The 17,413-nt window shown below is 40.0% G+C and overlaps 1 protein-coding gene across 1 annotated transcript in view; it reads left to right on the top strand.

Annotated features, from left to right (window-relative positions):
- Positions 1-17,413, top strand: part of LOC112554372 (transducin-like enhancer protein 1) — a 49,578-nt gene that overhangs the window by 22,258 nt on the left and 9,907 nt on the right. The window contains exons 9-15 of the mRNA XM_025222127.1: positions 9,991-10,095; positions 12,896-12,946; positions 13,433-13,573; positions 14,048-14,135; positions 16,053-16,186; positions 17,228-17,239; positions 17,272-17,294. Of these exons, the coding sequence (XP_025077912.1) occupies positions 9,991-10,095; positions 12,896-12,946; positions 13,433-13,573; positions 14,048-14,135; positions 16,053-16,186; positions 17,228-17,239; positions 17,272-17,294 (554 nt within the window). The remainder of the gene's footprint in view (positions 1-9,990; positions 10,096-12,895; positions 12,947-13,432; positions 13,574-14,047; positions 14,136-16,052; positions 16,187-17,227; positions 17,240-17,271; positions 17,295-17,413) is intronic.

Genomic DNA, 17,413 nt, shown 5'->3' with positions numbered 1-17,413 from the left:
GGATATTATATGGGAGCAAAGTGCTGTCTGCTTAACCAAGTCTACCAATCGATAAATTCCATTAATGCTTTCCTAACTTTTGAGCTTATGCATCTATGTGCATCTTACTGTCCACAGATTAATAGTTTCATTTGTGTTGAACCTTCATTACATTTTGGGGGAAAGGGGATGCCTTGAGCAAGGAAACAAGTGCTGCAGTTTTGCATCTGTTATTTATTTCATTTGTATTGTAAATCATCTGCTTTGCTTCTGTTACTTTGTTGCATGTTTTAGCAGTTTATGTAAGCATACAAGTTGTATGCAAAGTAGTATTTGATTATTGTCTGCAGCACATATCAGGTTGTGGCTAAGGTTTTTTTAGGCTTTCATTCCGCATGTTTTAAATAGTTGTGATGTACAAAACTGTATCATTGGAAATCAGCCAAAAACAATAGGAATGTCATAATGTGACACACATCCTCATAATTGCATGTACTGCTAAATTTATCGGGGAAGGAGCAATAAACTTGGTATTTTTTGTGTTCTCAGTATGATAAATACTTGGATGTTTACTGCATAGGTCATTTTAAGGACAATCTTTAATCAGTATTGATTACATTACTGCTGGAAGAATGAAATAGTTTAAGGAAAGTTTGATCTGCAGACAAAAGGCAAGCTAAGATGGAAATAAGGTGTCAGCTTCACGACACATTTCTAATTTGAAACACATTTAGGCCTTAAATCTGTTTGTATAATCAGTTATGTAGAACCACAGTGCATAACAATTTATAATTTTTTAAAACTAAAATTGTTTTAAATGAGATAAAACTATTTAACCCATTTATTTCCAGCAGCACAGTTTTTCTTATGCACTAACCCTATGTATTTAAATGGCAAAGGAATTACTTTTGAAAAGCGTTTATAAATTTGCTTTCTGAGAGCAGTATTGTTTAAGAAGCATGCTGTGCAGCTGGACCCAGTGATGGGAAGACAAGGATCTTGAAAGTTGCAATGCATTAGATTTTTCACCTTTTTTTTTTAAAGAGGGAGAGAGGCGCTATATACAAAAAGAAATTTATGTAATGCTTGCATTGTTTTCAGGAAAACTATGGTTTTTTCCCCCCCTTAAAAAACTATGGGTTTTTTTGTCCCTCTTTACTTTAAGATATTGTTAACAATGGCAAACACCATACTTTTTTTAGTATTGTTCATTCTCCACAACAAAAGGCTTAGTAGCAAATTCTTATTAAAGTCACCCCTTGAAACTGGATCCTGGTTTGTTCACTAGAATCTCACATCCACCTGACGTCTTTTTTCCATTTACTTTCTTTGGGAGATCCCGCCCTCCCCTACCCCTGGCTAAAGTTTGCCAGGGGAAGATCAGTCGCAGTTGTTGGAGGAATCACTCTTTGTAACGTGGCACACTGCCATTTGGGTTGTGACTGGTCGACTGGAGGCGGCAGCGTCCAGCAAAGAACATTTTCACCTACCGCAAAATTGTGCATCGCACGAGATACCAAAAAGTTTAGTTGAGTCCCTGTTACTTCTCGAAGAGCATAAGGTCGCAACAGTGACCGTAAAAGTACAACCATTTTCATGATTCTTGATAGTCGAGACACATCTGAAATAGACGGCACCAACACCTGTCACGACCAGCGGACCAAATGTAATCAGGCTCATGTCAAACTGTGAAGTATATCCCCCACCATTTAGGCTAAAGTTATGATGCACTATTACAGTAAGATCCATTTTTGAAGCTTTGCTCTGTGAAGAATGACGAGAAAACAGCTTCAAACAGGTGGTGAAAGGAGGTGGAGGTGGTAAGGTGACCATGGTGATGTAAGCAGCCTTGCGAACGAATGGGTGTTGACCGGAAAAGTTGAAAAGGAAAAATAAGCCATCGGTGACCGCCGTTGAAAAGAATCGTGGAACAACCACGGGTGTCATCACACGACGTTGTCAAGGATTAGCTCCCACTAGGTTGCACTGGGCACACTTTCACGATTAATGGGAAAGCTGCACCTTAAAAAGGATTCTTGCGGGGTCAGACGTTTTGTCGGCAAGACGCAGTCTTTTGTGTTTTTCCGGGTAAACTGTCAGAGAGACAGATTGGCGGCTGGCTAACTTCGAGAAAAGATGTTTGAATTTGAAAGGTCACGGCGTGTGGTGTCAGTCGGGCGACCATCGGGGCGGCGTGTTTACTTTGAGGGTTGTCTGGCCCTGAGAGTTGTCTTGTTGGCACATTGTATATACCCTGAGGAGTCGCGTGTTTTTGAAAGCGCTCTTTGGCTTTGGAGGAGAGGAGAGCAGAACGGTGACGTAGCGGTTGCAGGAGCTGGGCAGGCCGCTTCCATTGTCGAAGGTGCAGGTACCAGGGGAAGCAATGAACACCTTGCTTGAACACTTGCATGCTTCTTTCTCTTCTCCCACCCCCGCCACTCTCCCTCTATCGTCTGTAGATAATTTTTGAGGAAAGGCACGTGCGTGTCAGTCAAACCGGTGGGGTTGGGGGAAGAGTGAAATGAATGGGAAGGGCATACTGGCATATGCTAACCTTTTAAAACGTTTTTGTTTTAACCGTAACAGTTTATAAATACTCGCATCGTTAAACTTGTCTGATTTTCTTTTGTGCTGTATTATACAGCTGTTTTTATATAGACCAATCATCGCAGTTTTATAACTTACCTACCAAGCTACCTACGGTTGCCTGGGTGATATCCCTTCGTCTGACAGACTGTCAGCGGATACTGGGCTGGCGGACCACATCAAAGAGCAATGGAGGACGCCGCCAGTCGTTTCTAGCAAAGGATAAATAAATATTGCGCTGCTGCTGCTGTCGTTACTGTCGCTCGCACGTTCACCTCCCCATTTAGGTCACCCTCTAATGATGTTATTAGTTTTCTCTAGCAGCATGGCAATTAAAACAACATAATAAAAATTCCCCAGACTGAAACACAGGACCAATCACAGAGTACAATTTTCCCGTAGACAAACGGCGTTTTGCCGAAAGATGTGGTCAGGATCCGCGCCTCTTAGAATGTTGTTTTTTCTTCTGTCACCTCCTCATCTGCCTTCCCCCCCCCTCCCCCCAAAAAAAAAAAAAATAATAATAAAAATTGAAATGAAGTTCCTTAGCCCGATTGCTTCTTCCTCGAAGTATGGTTGACGTTGTCGAGGGTTTTTCCGCAGAATAAGTAAGGAAAGTTGAGACCTGTAAGATGATGTGTAAAGGTAACAAGGTAACTTTCCGTTGAATCATTTCTCTACGGCTTCGATCGCAGACGTCTCTCGGTCGTCATGCTGGGGGATCGGAAGTCCTAGATTTTTATTGTCATAGATTTTTACATCGGGTCTTGAACTTGCTTCCCGCTTGAGAGGCACAGCCTACCGTGTCGGAAACACTTCCCGACCAGCAGCCAGTCGCGAGGAGGAAGTTGGGAGGTAGGGCGAGGAGAGAGAAATCGTGCCAACGCTACACGCGCTTACGCTCTTTCATCATCACAGGTTAATGGCGAGTTAATGAACTGATCAAAAGGTGCTACTTCCCTCTTTCTCCCTCTCTCCCTCCTTCAGCGTCCGTGGGGTTGTCTCTATCACGCACGCGCTTTTTATTTTTTCCTTTCTTTTTAACATATCGCTACACTAACCTGCTTACCGTAGAGAATCTAACGGGGGGACTTGCGACTGGCCTGTTCACCCTGGCGTCACCTGCTGCTGCGTTCGTGACCGTTTATTTCATATTCAGTCAGCTACCATGGCCATGTCTGTTCTGGTTCCATATAACACCTGCAGTTGCAGACAGAACGGAATGGGTAAAGGGGCGGAGGGAAGGGGTGGTTCGGCGTTCATTAAATTTGGAGGGGAAGGGGATGATGGGGGTGGTATCGAAAAGGATTAATGTGCGGCTGTCGGGAAGATGTGCTGACGGCAATGGCAGTTCTTTAAATTGTTTAAAGGGTAGATAAGGGTGGAGTCCCAAACCACGGTGTAAGCAACCTAACACACAGAGGATACAGTTTATGAAAAGCTAAAAGAACACGGGTAGTTGGTGCAGTTTCATATCCATTGCTTCTATAACTGCCCCAAAGAAGTACGAATGGAGGGAGTGAACATGAAAAGGGTAGAGTGGAGTGTAAGTGACTCAGGCTGCAGCATTGCTGTCGCTGTTAGGCGTGTGCGCATGTGCTACTGCATGGAACGTATGTTAATGATCGCGCCGCAGTTATCTCGCTTAATGACGTCTCGGGCAACATTTGTGAGCTGCTTTTTTCTTGTTCCGCCGTTATTACACCCCATTAAAAAAAAACTCTTTGCTGCCTACACTGTTGCCACAGGGCCTATCGTGCATTTTCCTTGCAGTGGATTTGTTTGCACCTATTATTACCTAGGCAAAATTGCTCCTTTCATAGTGTTTCATCATGGAGATTTCGAACCCCTCGTACGCTGGTGTTTTCATTATAATCTAATGCATAAAGGAAGAGGGGCTAAGGATGAAACACATCTTTCTCTTGTTGGTAATGCTAACGTGTTTCTTCTTCTTCTTTCTTTTTTTCTTTTTTTTTTTTTTTTTTTTTAAGGCAGCCTTAAAATGCATCTGATGTAATAAGACTGCTTGCCATATTTCTGGTACGCGTGATGTGGAAAGTGCAGCTAAAGAGGAACTAATGAACGATAACTCAATTTCATGTTGGCTGTACTCCCGGATTTGTGGTTCGTGGCATTTGATAGACGATGGAATCACAAGAATAAGCTTCGTTACAGCCAGTGGTAACAGATCAATCGTAAAGTTTTTTTTTTTTTAATGTGTGGGGTTTTTTTTTCTTTAAAGAACCGACCTCGTTTCCAATTACAGTTTCACTAGTCTGTGAAATGTGCCTGAACCGTTTCCTCTGTTGATTAAAAATCGCGATGGCATTTATGGCGCATGTGCGGTAGGTAACAGCTGATGAAATCCATCGATTTTTTTTTTTTTTTTTTACTTAATTATTATTATTTGACAATGCCGGTAACAGGTTTTTGCCGCCCTCCAGCGTTGTTTTACGCAAACATTGGTGCGCCACGACATCTGCATTGTCAAAAGGGAATTGTAACGCGGTGCCTTACGTGCCTCGCGCGTTGTAGATCACCCCGCAGTAGTTAACAGCACGGCTTTGTGCAAAACCCTCGGTGTACTTAAGCACCGAGAGCCCAAAAAGCGTTTTATGTTTCAGCACAAAAGTTTTTCTGTTGAAAGTGGGTGCAAATATTGGCGAGGCCTATTTCGTTTGTGCTAGAGGTTGAAAGCTCGTTCTCTCTCAACCTCTCCCCCTTCCCATCCCGCCATCCCCCAAACCTCGCTGTATATGCTTTTCCTATCTTCTATATGATGGTTTGTGTACTAAGCAGTTCGTCTTGGCTTCCTAAGAAAAGGGGGGGTGCGAAGGGCAAATAAGCGCTGGTGTAGGGTGTTGTTCTAAGATATTAACTGTTTACTCTGGAGCCCCTGCCACAATATTTGCCGTCTGTGGGCCGTAATTCCGTCGCCTGCGCAATCTGAGGGGCCAGGCAGGCTTCGGGTGAATGAGGGGGGCCCACTGCTCAAACAGCCCGCCTTCCCTCTGCACACACACCGCTGTTTGTTCGCACACACGACAAAAGATTACTCCCAGTTTGCTTAGAAATGAGTTTAGCTTCATTGATCCTTAGCGTGCCTGTTTGTTCAATATTCTTTCCCCCGACGTAGATTTGCTCCAGCCGGCTCAAATTGTTTCAGAGTCTTTTCACGCAGAGTTGACAGAGGAAAATGGATGTCGCCATCCGTCACAGGCTAATCACGGGCACATGGGAGACCTTGCTTAATCCGCGAGCATACAAACTCTGGCGTGCGTGGCCAGCGTCCGTGATATTGGAAAAGTTTGGTCACCATAGACAAATTTGGCGGACCCTTCAGATGAGGGGCGGGCAGAAGCAGATTAAACTGGCTGGCTGCTCAGTCAAACAACCGAAGGTGTCTGACGATTTTCATTTTCGCTCGAAAAGAGAAAAAAAGGTCCCCATCATTCTTTTTTCCTCTTGTTCCTGTTTGGTTTGTCTTGAACTCCTATTCACGCACCTCAGGATATGCACACAGGCTGATGAGTGATACGTAAGAGCCTTCCCCATCCCCATCTTCCCCCTTTCTCTCACACACACAGATGTGAGCAAGGGTCTGATGGGGGAAGACAAACCGTTTGCTGTTTGATCTTCACAATGGGTGACCATGTGTTTGCCGCGTTGATTCGCCAGGGAGGAAGGTATAAGGCGGAGGTGACTGTCAAGACGCTTTCCTTTCTGTGCTTGCAGACAATGAACAATGTTTCTCTACCCACCCCTGCCCATCTCCGAGAAAGGAGAAGGAACGTTCGAAACCGCCCACCGACCCAGGTCAGGAACACAAGCCTTTTGCATTAGAGCGTACATGTAGAGGCGTGCACGTGCGAAGCTAACAGAACACCTGTCCTCTCGCATTATCTTCACCACTACCTCTACCACCTTCTGTCGTGTACCTGCTGGTGCCCACCCGACAACAATGTGCGTTTGTAGGGAATTTTGTGAAGGATGTGATAAAGGGGTCAAGTTTGTCCTTGGGTAGAATTGACAGGTTCCAGAGGGTATCTCAAAACAGACCAATGTTCCAAGTTTGTCAGATTTAAAACTGCCAGCATTGTAACACGAATAGTTTTAAAAGAAAGACCAAAGATCGGAAGCACCGAACTTTCTAGAATCAGCCGAGGAAGCAAAGATTTGTGTACTAGAAGACTTGCCTGATACGTCTGCCACAGTGTCACAAATTTGACTGCAAGCCGGGTAGATGTACTTTTGTACACGAACTGGGTAGTTTTTATTATTTTTTTTTAAACAACCATCATAAGTTACTGATTATTTATTGTAAAACAAGCGAAAAGAAGAAAAGTCGCCCCCTCCCCACTTTTGTTGTTGTTTGATGAAGTTTCCCCATGTTATCGACATGACCTTTGTCGTTCAGCCGTTGATGTCCGCAACTCGGAAAGGCGGTAATGGGTTGGGTGCGGTAGGGGGAGCCGCCACATTTTTTCGTAAAATGTTTGCACATGCATGGTTCAAGAGCAAGAGGTTGTCCCCCCATGACTTGTTTTGAACGTTTGTGCACACATTATTCAAGAGTAGGCAAATTTACTTTCCGGTGAACCGCCAGTTGCGCGGCGGAACGGCGAAAACGGAAGGGTAGGATGGATGGGGTGGGGAGGAGGGATTGGTTACAGGTCGAGCAAGCTTTTCTTGTTTTCATCCCCGTGCGCATCATCTTTCAGCCAAGGCGACGACCGAAAGGTGAGTAGGTAATTAGCAGTCTAGAGCCGCGTCTTTGAGAGAGAGGGCGCCGGGGAAGGTGAGTGTCGAGGGGCACCTCTCTATAAACACGGTGAACACTACTCGCTCTCGGGTACCGTTCGTCCCGCGTCGAGGGCCGCCTTCGTGTCGCTTGTCTACCGCGTTAACTTCAATTACCACCAAGAGACAGACGCTGTCCTTGAAGCTGCAGTTGCCAGGAGACAAACGTAAACGGGTGTTTGCACTGTACAGGTGAATACGGGACGTAATGAGTATTGACAGCTCGGGGTAACAGACGCCTGGCAGCATTCGAAGATTCTGGTAGGACAGACCAACTTGAGGGATTTTTTTTTAAATGTATAAGCTTAATTAATTACACCGTGCTGTTAGCATTCCAGAAAATATCTTTTTCCCATCAGTTGACATGCGCATGCGCACACACACGCAAATTTGAATTGACCGTGACATCTGTAGGTTACGAAGTAATAATTCTTGAAGTTTCCCAGGATGACAAAAAAGTTAATTTAAATCTGCTGATGGGCTATTTGACCTTATCACTGTTCAAGGATTGTCAGAATGTGGACTTTTTAACAAATATATAATTCCAAAATAAAATTCGACCTGAATTCAGGTTTGCAATGTCATTGATATCCGCAAAGGCCAGAAGCAGTTCTAGAGTATCAAAACAAATGTTAACGAGGCGTTGGCAGAATATGGAGTGTATTTTAGTGATGTCTCGGGAACAGACTGCCATCCCTTCCACCTCACAGGAAAAAAAAAACATTTCATCCATGCACGCGCCTTCATGCACCGTTGTGTTTTTCATGTACAATCGATGAGATCTTGCGACAACAAGGCGTGTATTACGTTCTGCTTTGTCTGCCTTCAGTATCAAAAATTCCTAACATAATATTTAGAATAACCCCTTATTTAAAACACGTGGCAGAATTCAGGCCGACGTGGTTTTGCCTTCGGCGGAATAAAACAGTGTGGTTGATTGACACCGAAAAGGCACTGCCAGTCGATTGAGTGGTGCGTGATGGGATTCTATTATTAATCGAAGAGAATCTCATCAACAATTTGTTCGCTTTCCCAGTATGACATGGCAGAAGATTGAGGATAGATTCATATCCTTGCCCAACAATGGCGGGTCTGTTCATAACAGTATTGGATGGGAATGTAGGGTGGAGAGAGGGATGAACCTGGTTTGGGGGTTTTGTGACAAAAAAAAACAGGAAAAACAAGACAAACATTGATGTTTTGTTGAAGCTCGGCGGGAATTGAGGGAGGAGTGGTGGGTAAGGTGGTGGTGGTAGTGGGGGTGGAGCCTGCTGTGCTTATTGTTGCAAGTATCTGATTCACTCTCTCCCTTCTTTCTGTTTCACCACCCCAACCCCGCATCTTCCACCCCCAACTCCCATCCCACCAGGTTTAGCGCTGCTTCCACTCACATGCTCTTCCTTTCGCTCATTTTCTTCTCCGACTATCCACACCTCCCACATTTCTATCATCACCACACACCTCTCTCGCATATAAAATCCCGGTTTCCGTTTAAGAAAAACATTTGGATAGTTGCGTAAGTTGGATGTTTTATACCAAACGCATCGATATGTCTTTATGAATCTTGATGTTGTGGAGACGCAGGAATATGTGGCTTGCAGGCTTAGCGATTTTTGCTCCTTTCCGCCCCACATTTCTCCCCACCACGCGCCAATATTTCCGTGTTTATCTAAAATTGCACCTTTCGGCACATAGCTGGAGTAATCAGGCCGAGTGCTGGGTGTCATCTGCAGTGCATTGCTGTTTCACATGTTACCCGTTTAATTCGCCGTGTGCGTGTTTGGGTGGGTGGCGGTGTGCGTGCATGCACGACAGAAATACGATGCTGTGTTACTGTCAGATCATAGAGCAAGGAAGAAAACAGTGGTTGTTCTCCAAAGTGTGGTCTCAATAGGTGACTAGAAAACGCGAACAAATATTTTGAATCCGTAAGAGCAGCTAAATTTTTTCTTTCTCTCGTTCCTTTCTCTCTCACACACACATCGAGCGTTAAATACACAAAAGTTTTGTGTTATCATTTCCTTACCGCGTAGTCGTCGTAGAGATGTCAACATCAGTTTCATGAATTTTTTTCTTTTTTTTTTTTTTGGTGGAGTGCCATCTGATCCAGATTACTTTTGTGTGCTCAGTAGCAAACAAGCAAAGAGCATAGTAAAATCAATGTTCATGCCAGCAGGATGTGTCGCCTTTGCAGCCGTTTCTTTTCTCTCGGGCGTTCTCTGAGCGAATAACGACTAGACTATTAGTATACTTTTGCCTTTATTTTGTTAATCCCATGTGACATCGATTACTGTGTGTGTACCCGCATTCGTGGGTAGAGATATATAACAAAATTGTATGGAGAGTTGGTTGTGGTAGAGAGTTTGATAACTAAGGATTTTGGGGAGTACATTATACATTTTCTGACTGTATAAATGTGAAGATTGCTTCTTTGAAAGATGCTTTTATTGTTTTTCTAATTTGCTAGTTTGAACCATTAAATGAAAGTAGTTTGGATGGCTGTATTGTTATCACCAGAAGTAGAGACTGGCATTGTTTAAAACATGAATGTCTTTAAAAGTCGATAATAGGCACTTGTATGTAAAGTTTGTGTTTACCTTCCTCCTTTTTGTTCAATGTTTGTAGAGACGGTCTGCATCTCCAAACGACCGAGACAAGTACAGACATCGTAGTCACTCACCGGAGGTGAATGAATCAGTAAAGAAAAGGCGACCAGATCCAAAAGGGGCGGTAAGTGGATGTACTGTCCTGTTTTGACAACAGCTAGCTAGCAACCTTTGGAAAGAATGGCAATGAAGTGACTGTTTCTGAAAGCATGAAGAAGGCATACTTTTTGCAGCGTTTTCGTTTTTTGTACCTCTGTGTGTTTGCATAATAATTTATAGTTCACCAATAAGATACAGGGGTTTCTGGTGTACACAGCCGGAGATATTGTGGGATAGATGTACTGTAGGGGGAGCAGTGTGTCTGCAACCATCTTTTATGAACAGTCTTAGTCAAATGAGTGATGATGTGACCTCTTTCATTTGCCTTTCACAGTACAGTGGTTTTAGCACTGGTGTGCAAATTATTAAAGTTGATACTTCAGGTATTTCCTACTCTCATCTGCTTGTAGTATGAATGACATTGGAGTAATCATGGTCAAGAACAAACATGTCCTAACTCTAAAAAAAACCCTTACCTTGTTCTTTTGCAAGTAAGCATAGGGCATGGGTGTGTTCCCTGACCATAACCTCATTTATTCGCATAGCGCTACCTAGACAGTTTCTGTAAAATGGCTAAAGACAAACCTCCCCTCATAATAAATTTGTTCCCAAAAATAAAATGTCATTCACAGGAGATGTGAAAATGGTGCTTATTAAGCTGTCTGAACTTTATTTAGAGGAGAGAAGTTGTGATGGCATCTTTTACCCATAGTCATTCCTGATGCCTATGATGGTTCTTTTTCTGCCCAAAAGGTCACAAACGGTATTAGCTTTCTTAGACATCTTCATGGCAGCTGGAAAAGATTAACTTTACTGTTCAGTGACCACATAGTGTAACATTTTTGAAGATCAAGGGGAAACAGGAGAAAATAAAATATGCTGCCTTTTAAATCTAACAAATTTTGTTTAAATTTAACAAACTCATAAAAATCAGATCTGACACCAGCTGTTATTCTTATCGCTTATAATGGACAACAGTATTGAAATTTTCTGATTTAATCTGTGTTAAAGCATATTGTGTGTTCTGTTAATTCTAATGTTCTTAAAATCACACTAAAAGTAAACCCCAGTGTGATTTTTTTTTTTTTTTTTTTTGGTTGGGGGATTCTAGTGTTTGAGTGGCATTTTGAAAGGCTAGGCTTTCTAAAATGAGGGTTCATGAGTTTGTTGTTATAAGTGATGTGAGAGAAGAAAGATGGTTACTAAAAGCACAAAGTTGCCTTTTCTGAAACTATAAATCTCAGATGGAGGTAAACCACAGTCATATCTTAAAGTAACATATTTTTTGGTATACAACACATAATGCACAAAATTCATGCTATTTATAAACAGCAGTACTGGATCTGATGTTTTAAAGCTTCCACGTTGTTATGATTTTGTGTATATAATCCATGAGTTGTAAAATCATAGGAGTGCTTATGATGTATTAATGGCAGATCAAATTTTGGCCAGTTGTGGAATAGAAAAGAGAACCATCAGGGGCCATAGTCAAAAAGCAAGAGTAAGATCTTTCCCCAGGGCAAAATGGGGAACTCAAGGTATAGCTGGCTGGATAGCAGTGTTGTAGGCAAACTCCTCCACTCCCCAGTTGATCCATTAGGGGAGCTAAGGCAGTGAAGGAGAGAAGAGAACACCACTCTCAGAAAAAGCTGGTGATCAAAAAAAGTGTGATTTACAACTCTTCGCTCCACAACCACCAAAAGATTAAGGACTATCTTTTTCTTTAAAAAAATGTTTTCTTCATTTTTATATATATAGTAAAATTTGTAGGAAATCCTAGAATGTACTAACATTTTTTACTTTTTTCTCAGTGGAAAAGTTCTTTAATCCATCATAAAGCTAAGGTAAAGGTCATCCCCTAACTTTTCAGGGCGTTGAGGCATTAGAGACCTCTCTTCTCAGTTTTAAGTGTGGGCAGTGCCCATCTCTTCTCGCCTCTGCCTCACCTTCTCCACTCTCTATGGGAAGTATTTAGCTAAGTGGTTAGAGCGCTGGCTTCTGAAGTGAGAGCATGCTGGTTCAAAACTCGATCAGCGCAGCAAATTTCCCCCAGCTGGTGGAATTGGATATCTGACTCCTTAATCCATAATACACAGATAAAATGCACACAGACTCTCTCAGTCTGTAATGTTGCTGTTATATATATTTCATCTGATTATGTTTTTGAAGAAACAGCATCAACATGCATCCAATGCTTAAGATATTTTTTTAACACACATTTTTTGTCAATATGCTGCCACAAAAATTAACAAAACCAGAATGTACTGTGTTTGTCCTTTTTAAAAATTACATGGGATTAGACTCACAGAAAGAAAGTTCCTGCAACATCTTTGATAATTTATAAAGTCACTGGATTATTATTATAGAATTATTATCCAGAATTGTTAAAACTATTTTTTTGTGAAATTCATTCTTTTTTTTTTTAAGAAAGTCAAATTAGTTCTGAGAAATGTGTAGATGAAGGGTCTGGTTTGACAATTTGTTGAGCTTGTAACATTCAATGATACCAAGCTTTTCACCAATTTATTGCATGCAAGGCATCTGTTATTATTGCAGGAATACTGGGGTGGCTGTCCAAATGCATTAGTAAGCAATTTAATTTTGCAAGATACTGACTTTAATTTTTATTTCATTATAGCACAGACATATGTCAACTTTGTTAGTTTGGGAATGACATCTCGTTCTTATTGTGTTTTAAAAGTTTTTGTTTTTGTTTTTCACAACACTCATTTAATATTTTTGAAATCACAAACCCAACAACTGAAAATTAATTTAACAGGACATCTTGTTATGTGGTTACAGATTTTTTAATTCTATATTTTTAGGACAGTGATGGCGAAAAAAGCGATGTTGATTTGGTTGTTGATGTTGGAGATGTAAGTATTGTTTGTTTGCTTAAGGGTACTTGAGAATTTGAGCTGTTTGTTTTTAATGCTGCATGCACTTCCTTTGTACAATTTGGGAATATTGTGGTATTTTAGAAATGGATATATTCAGATTTATTCTCAGGAGAAGTCATTTTCATAAATATAACGGTGAAGAAAGCAAAACCACATTTTTTTTCCTGTCCTTTAAAATCACTGTTTATTTGTTTAAAATTAAACCAGTAAAATCAATCGGTCTCAACTGCCTCCTTGTTCTCACATCATTAATGGTGTTTCACTTTTATACTGGTTACATTTTTTACTCATTTTGTATCATATTTTTCATGAGTTTTTTAAATACAGTTTTTAATGCATGCTGCACTCCTCAAATTCAATAATTGAACAATAAATAACTTTAATGACTAATTCTAACCAATGGGAGAATGCACTTTCTAAACACAGAGTAGAGTGGCTCATACCAGTTGGTGTCATTTTCAGGACACAACATCTCCACTTAATGGAAATCTGTCACCAAGAGATAAGCACAACCATAAAGATGGACACAAGAAAGAAGACCGCATGAGTCCACGAAGTGATGCATCTTCCCATGGAAGTGCTTCTTCATCAAAACCAAAAGAGGTATTAAGCAAACTTCTATCCAGTTTTCATTCATGCAATCTCTATGAACATTCTTGTCCATTTAATGCTAGTGGCTTAGAGAGAAGTGATATGAAGTACAAGTATTTTACTTCCTTACAATTTGATTAAAAAGTTTGAATAGCAGATATCTAGTAGTGAAAATCAGTCCTATGAAGATTGTTTCTAAAAGGATACATTGCCTTTTAAGGAGTTCAAGTCTTAAGGAAGATACAAACTTTCCAGTGCCTTAGCATACTTGTATCAACAGTGTTATGCAGAACTTGTGGTTCTTGGACATCTGTGCTTTTTTTTTTCTCTTTCTTTGAGTGTGACATAGGCACTTGAGTTGTTTTCACATCGTAAAAAATTAGAGCAATTAGAGAATAGTTTTGGTTTTTAGGGTTTACATATGAGTGGGATTTAAGAACTTTCTGCTTTGTTATCAGTATTTCTTTTTATTTTGTTGTTCTATAGCATGAAAAGGCTGCCACACCAGCTTCTAAACCCAACACTCCTACAAGTTCTGGCAGTGCCACCCCAGGACCATCTGGTGTCAAACATGGTAACTACTTTATTTTACTTCAGTTAGCAAGACCTCATGGAAAGAAATATACCTTGTAAATATTTTCCATAAAGCTTTTTAGAATGTGAAATAATATACAGTTTTAAATTCTGGTTCCAGACTGATAGGTGGAGAGTTTCCCTACCCCTTATAGACCTTTTCTATTTGAACTTACAGCTGTAGATTCCTTTTAAAGTTAAAATCTTTTAGTAATGTTTTTGCAATATACACATTATCAGTTTTTTTTGAGAACAGTAAAGGTATATTTTAAACGTATGCATGTACTTTAGCAAGTTTAAGTGCATCATCTTTACCTCGTGTTAATTGCCTGTGCAAGACCAGTTTTTGGTTTGCTCCTTAAGCAAGTGAAGATTAAAATGTATAGATGACCTTATACCTTTCATGTTAGGAAATAGCACATCAGACAAAAACGATCTTATTGAAAGGATTTGCAGCCACACCCTTTTATTGGATTGATATAAGCAGTTCCTAAAGATTCCTGTGTTATGCATGAACCAGCATAGAAAAACACTTTGCAATGATCAGACCATCTAATTATGCCCTTCAGTCAACTGTAGCTTGCAATGAACATGTGATTTATGTTGTAATCTCATCCTCTGCTGGCTGAATTCTGTCTTGGTGCATGTGCATTTATGTTCCCCTTCTTCTTCCCTCCTGCATTTGGAGGAATTTAAAAATGTTGTTTGCCTGTTGTAAGTTCCTCCTTCTGGCTCCAGTACTTGCATGGTCGTAGATCACAAGTTTGCCGTCTGCCACCTGAATGTTATGTTTTACATTGTATGAAGTTGTGGGAATGTTGTGTGATTAGTGTTGGTATTATTTGCATATTTGGTAAGTATATCCTTTCCTTCTTCCATTCCCTCTAGTTTTTGTTTATTTTATTGCTTTGCAAAGATGCTGTATAAGCATTTAGGTTTTGAAAACCCATTTATTTGCTTTCAGTAAGATAAAAAATAGCACATTTATAGGCTTTGTTTCAATGTTCTGTTGTTTTTTTTTGTTTTTTTTTGTTTTTTTTTTTGTTTTTTTTTTTTTTTGACAGGATAGATGATACTAAGGATATTTTCCCTAGATATTTGTGGTTACTTAAGTATCTAGCATTTTCTTTATTCAGCCAAGACATTGGATTTTTGAAGCTGTCAGTATAGTGCCTAAGGGAAAAAGAATTTGTAAGTTAAAACGTTTTTGTTCTGTGGTCAACCAAACAAATTTTACAATAGGCATTCATGTCATCATCTGAAAAACACATAGATGGTCTCATTTAACAAATAAAATTATGATGCTTAAAGCAGTTGGATCTTATGGAACAGACACTAAGCCTGAAATTTTGGAGTTATTCTGTTTTATGGGACAAAATGGAAACAAATGGTTGACTGCTACCCTATTGCTCATGCATCTTTTATGCAAGCAGGTGTTACAGAACCCCCAGACAAGATAATAGGATATTTATGCTAACAGGGAGGAAAAAATAATTTAAGCTCATAAAATACATGAATTCCCGTGCGTCTTTTTTTGGAGTGCATAAAGAGGAAGAGAAAACACAAGGCTTGCTAAAATGAGCTTTGCCCTGTTTGCTCAGTTGTCAGAATATTTTGAAACCATTTTCTTTTTGTTGAAATATTTCTTTAAACAATTTTAGATGTGATGATGGTGGGTGTTTATGCATTTAGTTTAGGCTCCCTTTAACACCTTTATTGTTTTAATATCTTACATAAGAAACTTAAATTCAGCATGAGACAGTGCAAATTTTGTTGCTGCTTTTAGAGTCATTGTTGGCTATTGTGGCTTTTTTTTGCTCCTTACACATTTGCTAATATTCTTTCTGGCACTGTGGTTTTATTTTAGTTTCTTGATGTTGTCTCAAAGGGTGTCTTGTTGGTCTCTCTTCTGCTTCAGCCTACCCTTTGTATCCGCATCCCACTCATGCAGGTCTTAATTCATCAGAGCTCAGTCCTGGACACGGTGCCCCTGGCAACCTTACCAATGGAATTGGGCCCAATACCCTGGCTGGTTACCCGCGTGCACCTATGGTAAGTTAAATTAGAACTGCTGGTTATATTCAACACTAACATCACTGATAGTTCATTGTTTGTTTGGTTTTTTTAAGCTGGACAAATTCTATCTTGTCTGGAGGGAGAGTATACTGTTGGTGTAAAGGTTCTCATAAAAAAGGAAGTTTTTATTATGAAAGCTATTTCTCTTGTTTTCTTTTGATTGAATACTTACAAGTGCTGCACACACATCTTTGTGCTTTTGTTTGTTTTGTATGGTTTTTTGGGGGGAGGGTTGAATTGATATTTTGTATGTGTGTGTGTGTTCTATTAAGTCATTTGGATAAAAATCTCTGTTTTAACTGATTAGATGTACGACTTTCTTAAATGTTAAATATTTACAATAGACAAAAGATAAAAATAACAATTATGTAAAAAAATAACTTAGAAGCAATAAAAAATAATAAAATTAAAAGGTTTTTTTTCCAAAATATTTTTATTCTACAATACACCAATGCACCAAAAGATACAAATATACACAAAAAAGACAATATTTAACATGACTGGGGAAAAAAGCACCATATACACCCAAGCCATCCAAAACGATGTGCACACACTTCCCTGTCTTCCCCTCATAATGTAAGATAAACATTGCTCTCAAACCCTGTAGCAAAGCGCGACAGCAACAATAAATTATTTTCAACAACCAGGTGACCTAACCTCACACCTGCCTTTCAAAAATAAGGAATCGGTCCAAAAGCTAAGAGAGAGCAGAGGAATTCTTATTCCTCCTGAAGCTCATTACAAGTATCAGATTTATGATTTTGATTAATGTAAAGTTCAAAAGCTTTTGCATTTTGTGATGTTGGATAATAGTAGTAATATATAGGTAATGGTGACATTGATGATGATGATGATATGATGATGATGATGATGATGATAAAGAAGAAAAACTTGAATGAGCATAGGACAAGTGGTGATTCTTTTACAATTTTATTTGTCTTCCCACATTTTTTGTTTATCACGTATTGTTGGCTACTGCTTTTCTATGCACTTACATCTTCATTTTTAACCACTCAGGTTGGCTTTGATGCCCACAGTCATAGTCATATGAGAGTTCCCTCACCAACATTTCTGGTGGAAAACCGTAAGTAAAATATGATGTCATTATAAATATTAATATAAAGTTCATTTTCAGTAATTACAGCTGTGATGCAAATGACAAGCTTCAAACAACATCTCAAAAACCAATCTATGGCAACTCAG

Source organism: Pomacea canaliculata, linkage group LG13 (assembly GCF_003073045.1).
Source record: "Pomacea canaliculata isolate SZHN2017 linkage group LG13, ASM307304v1, whole genome shotgun sequence".
Lineage (NCBI taxonomy): Eukaryota > Metazoa > Mollusca > Gastropoda > Architaenioglossa > Ampullariidae > Pomacea > Pomacea canaliculata.
The sequence above is the reverse complement of the archived record's forward strand: the minus strand, read 5'-3'. Positions and strand labels throughout refer to the sequence as shown.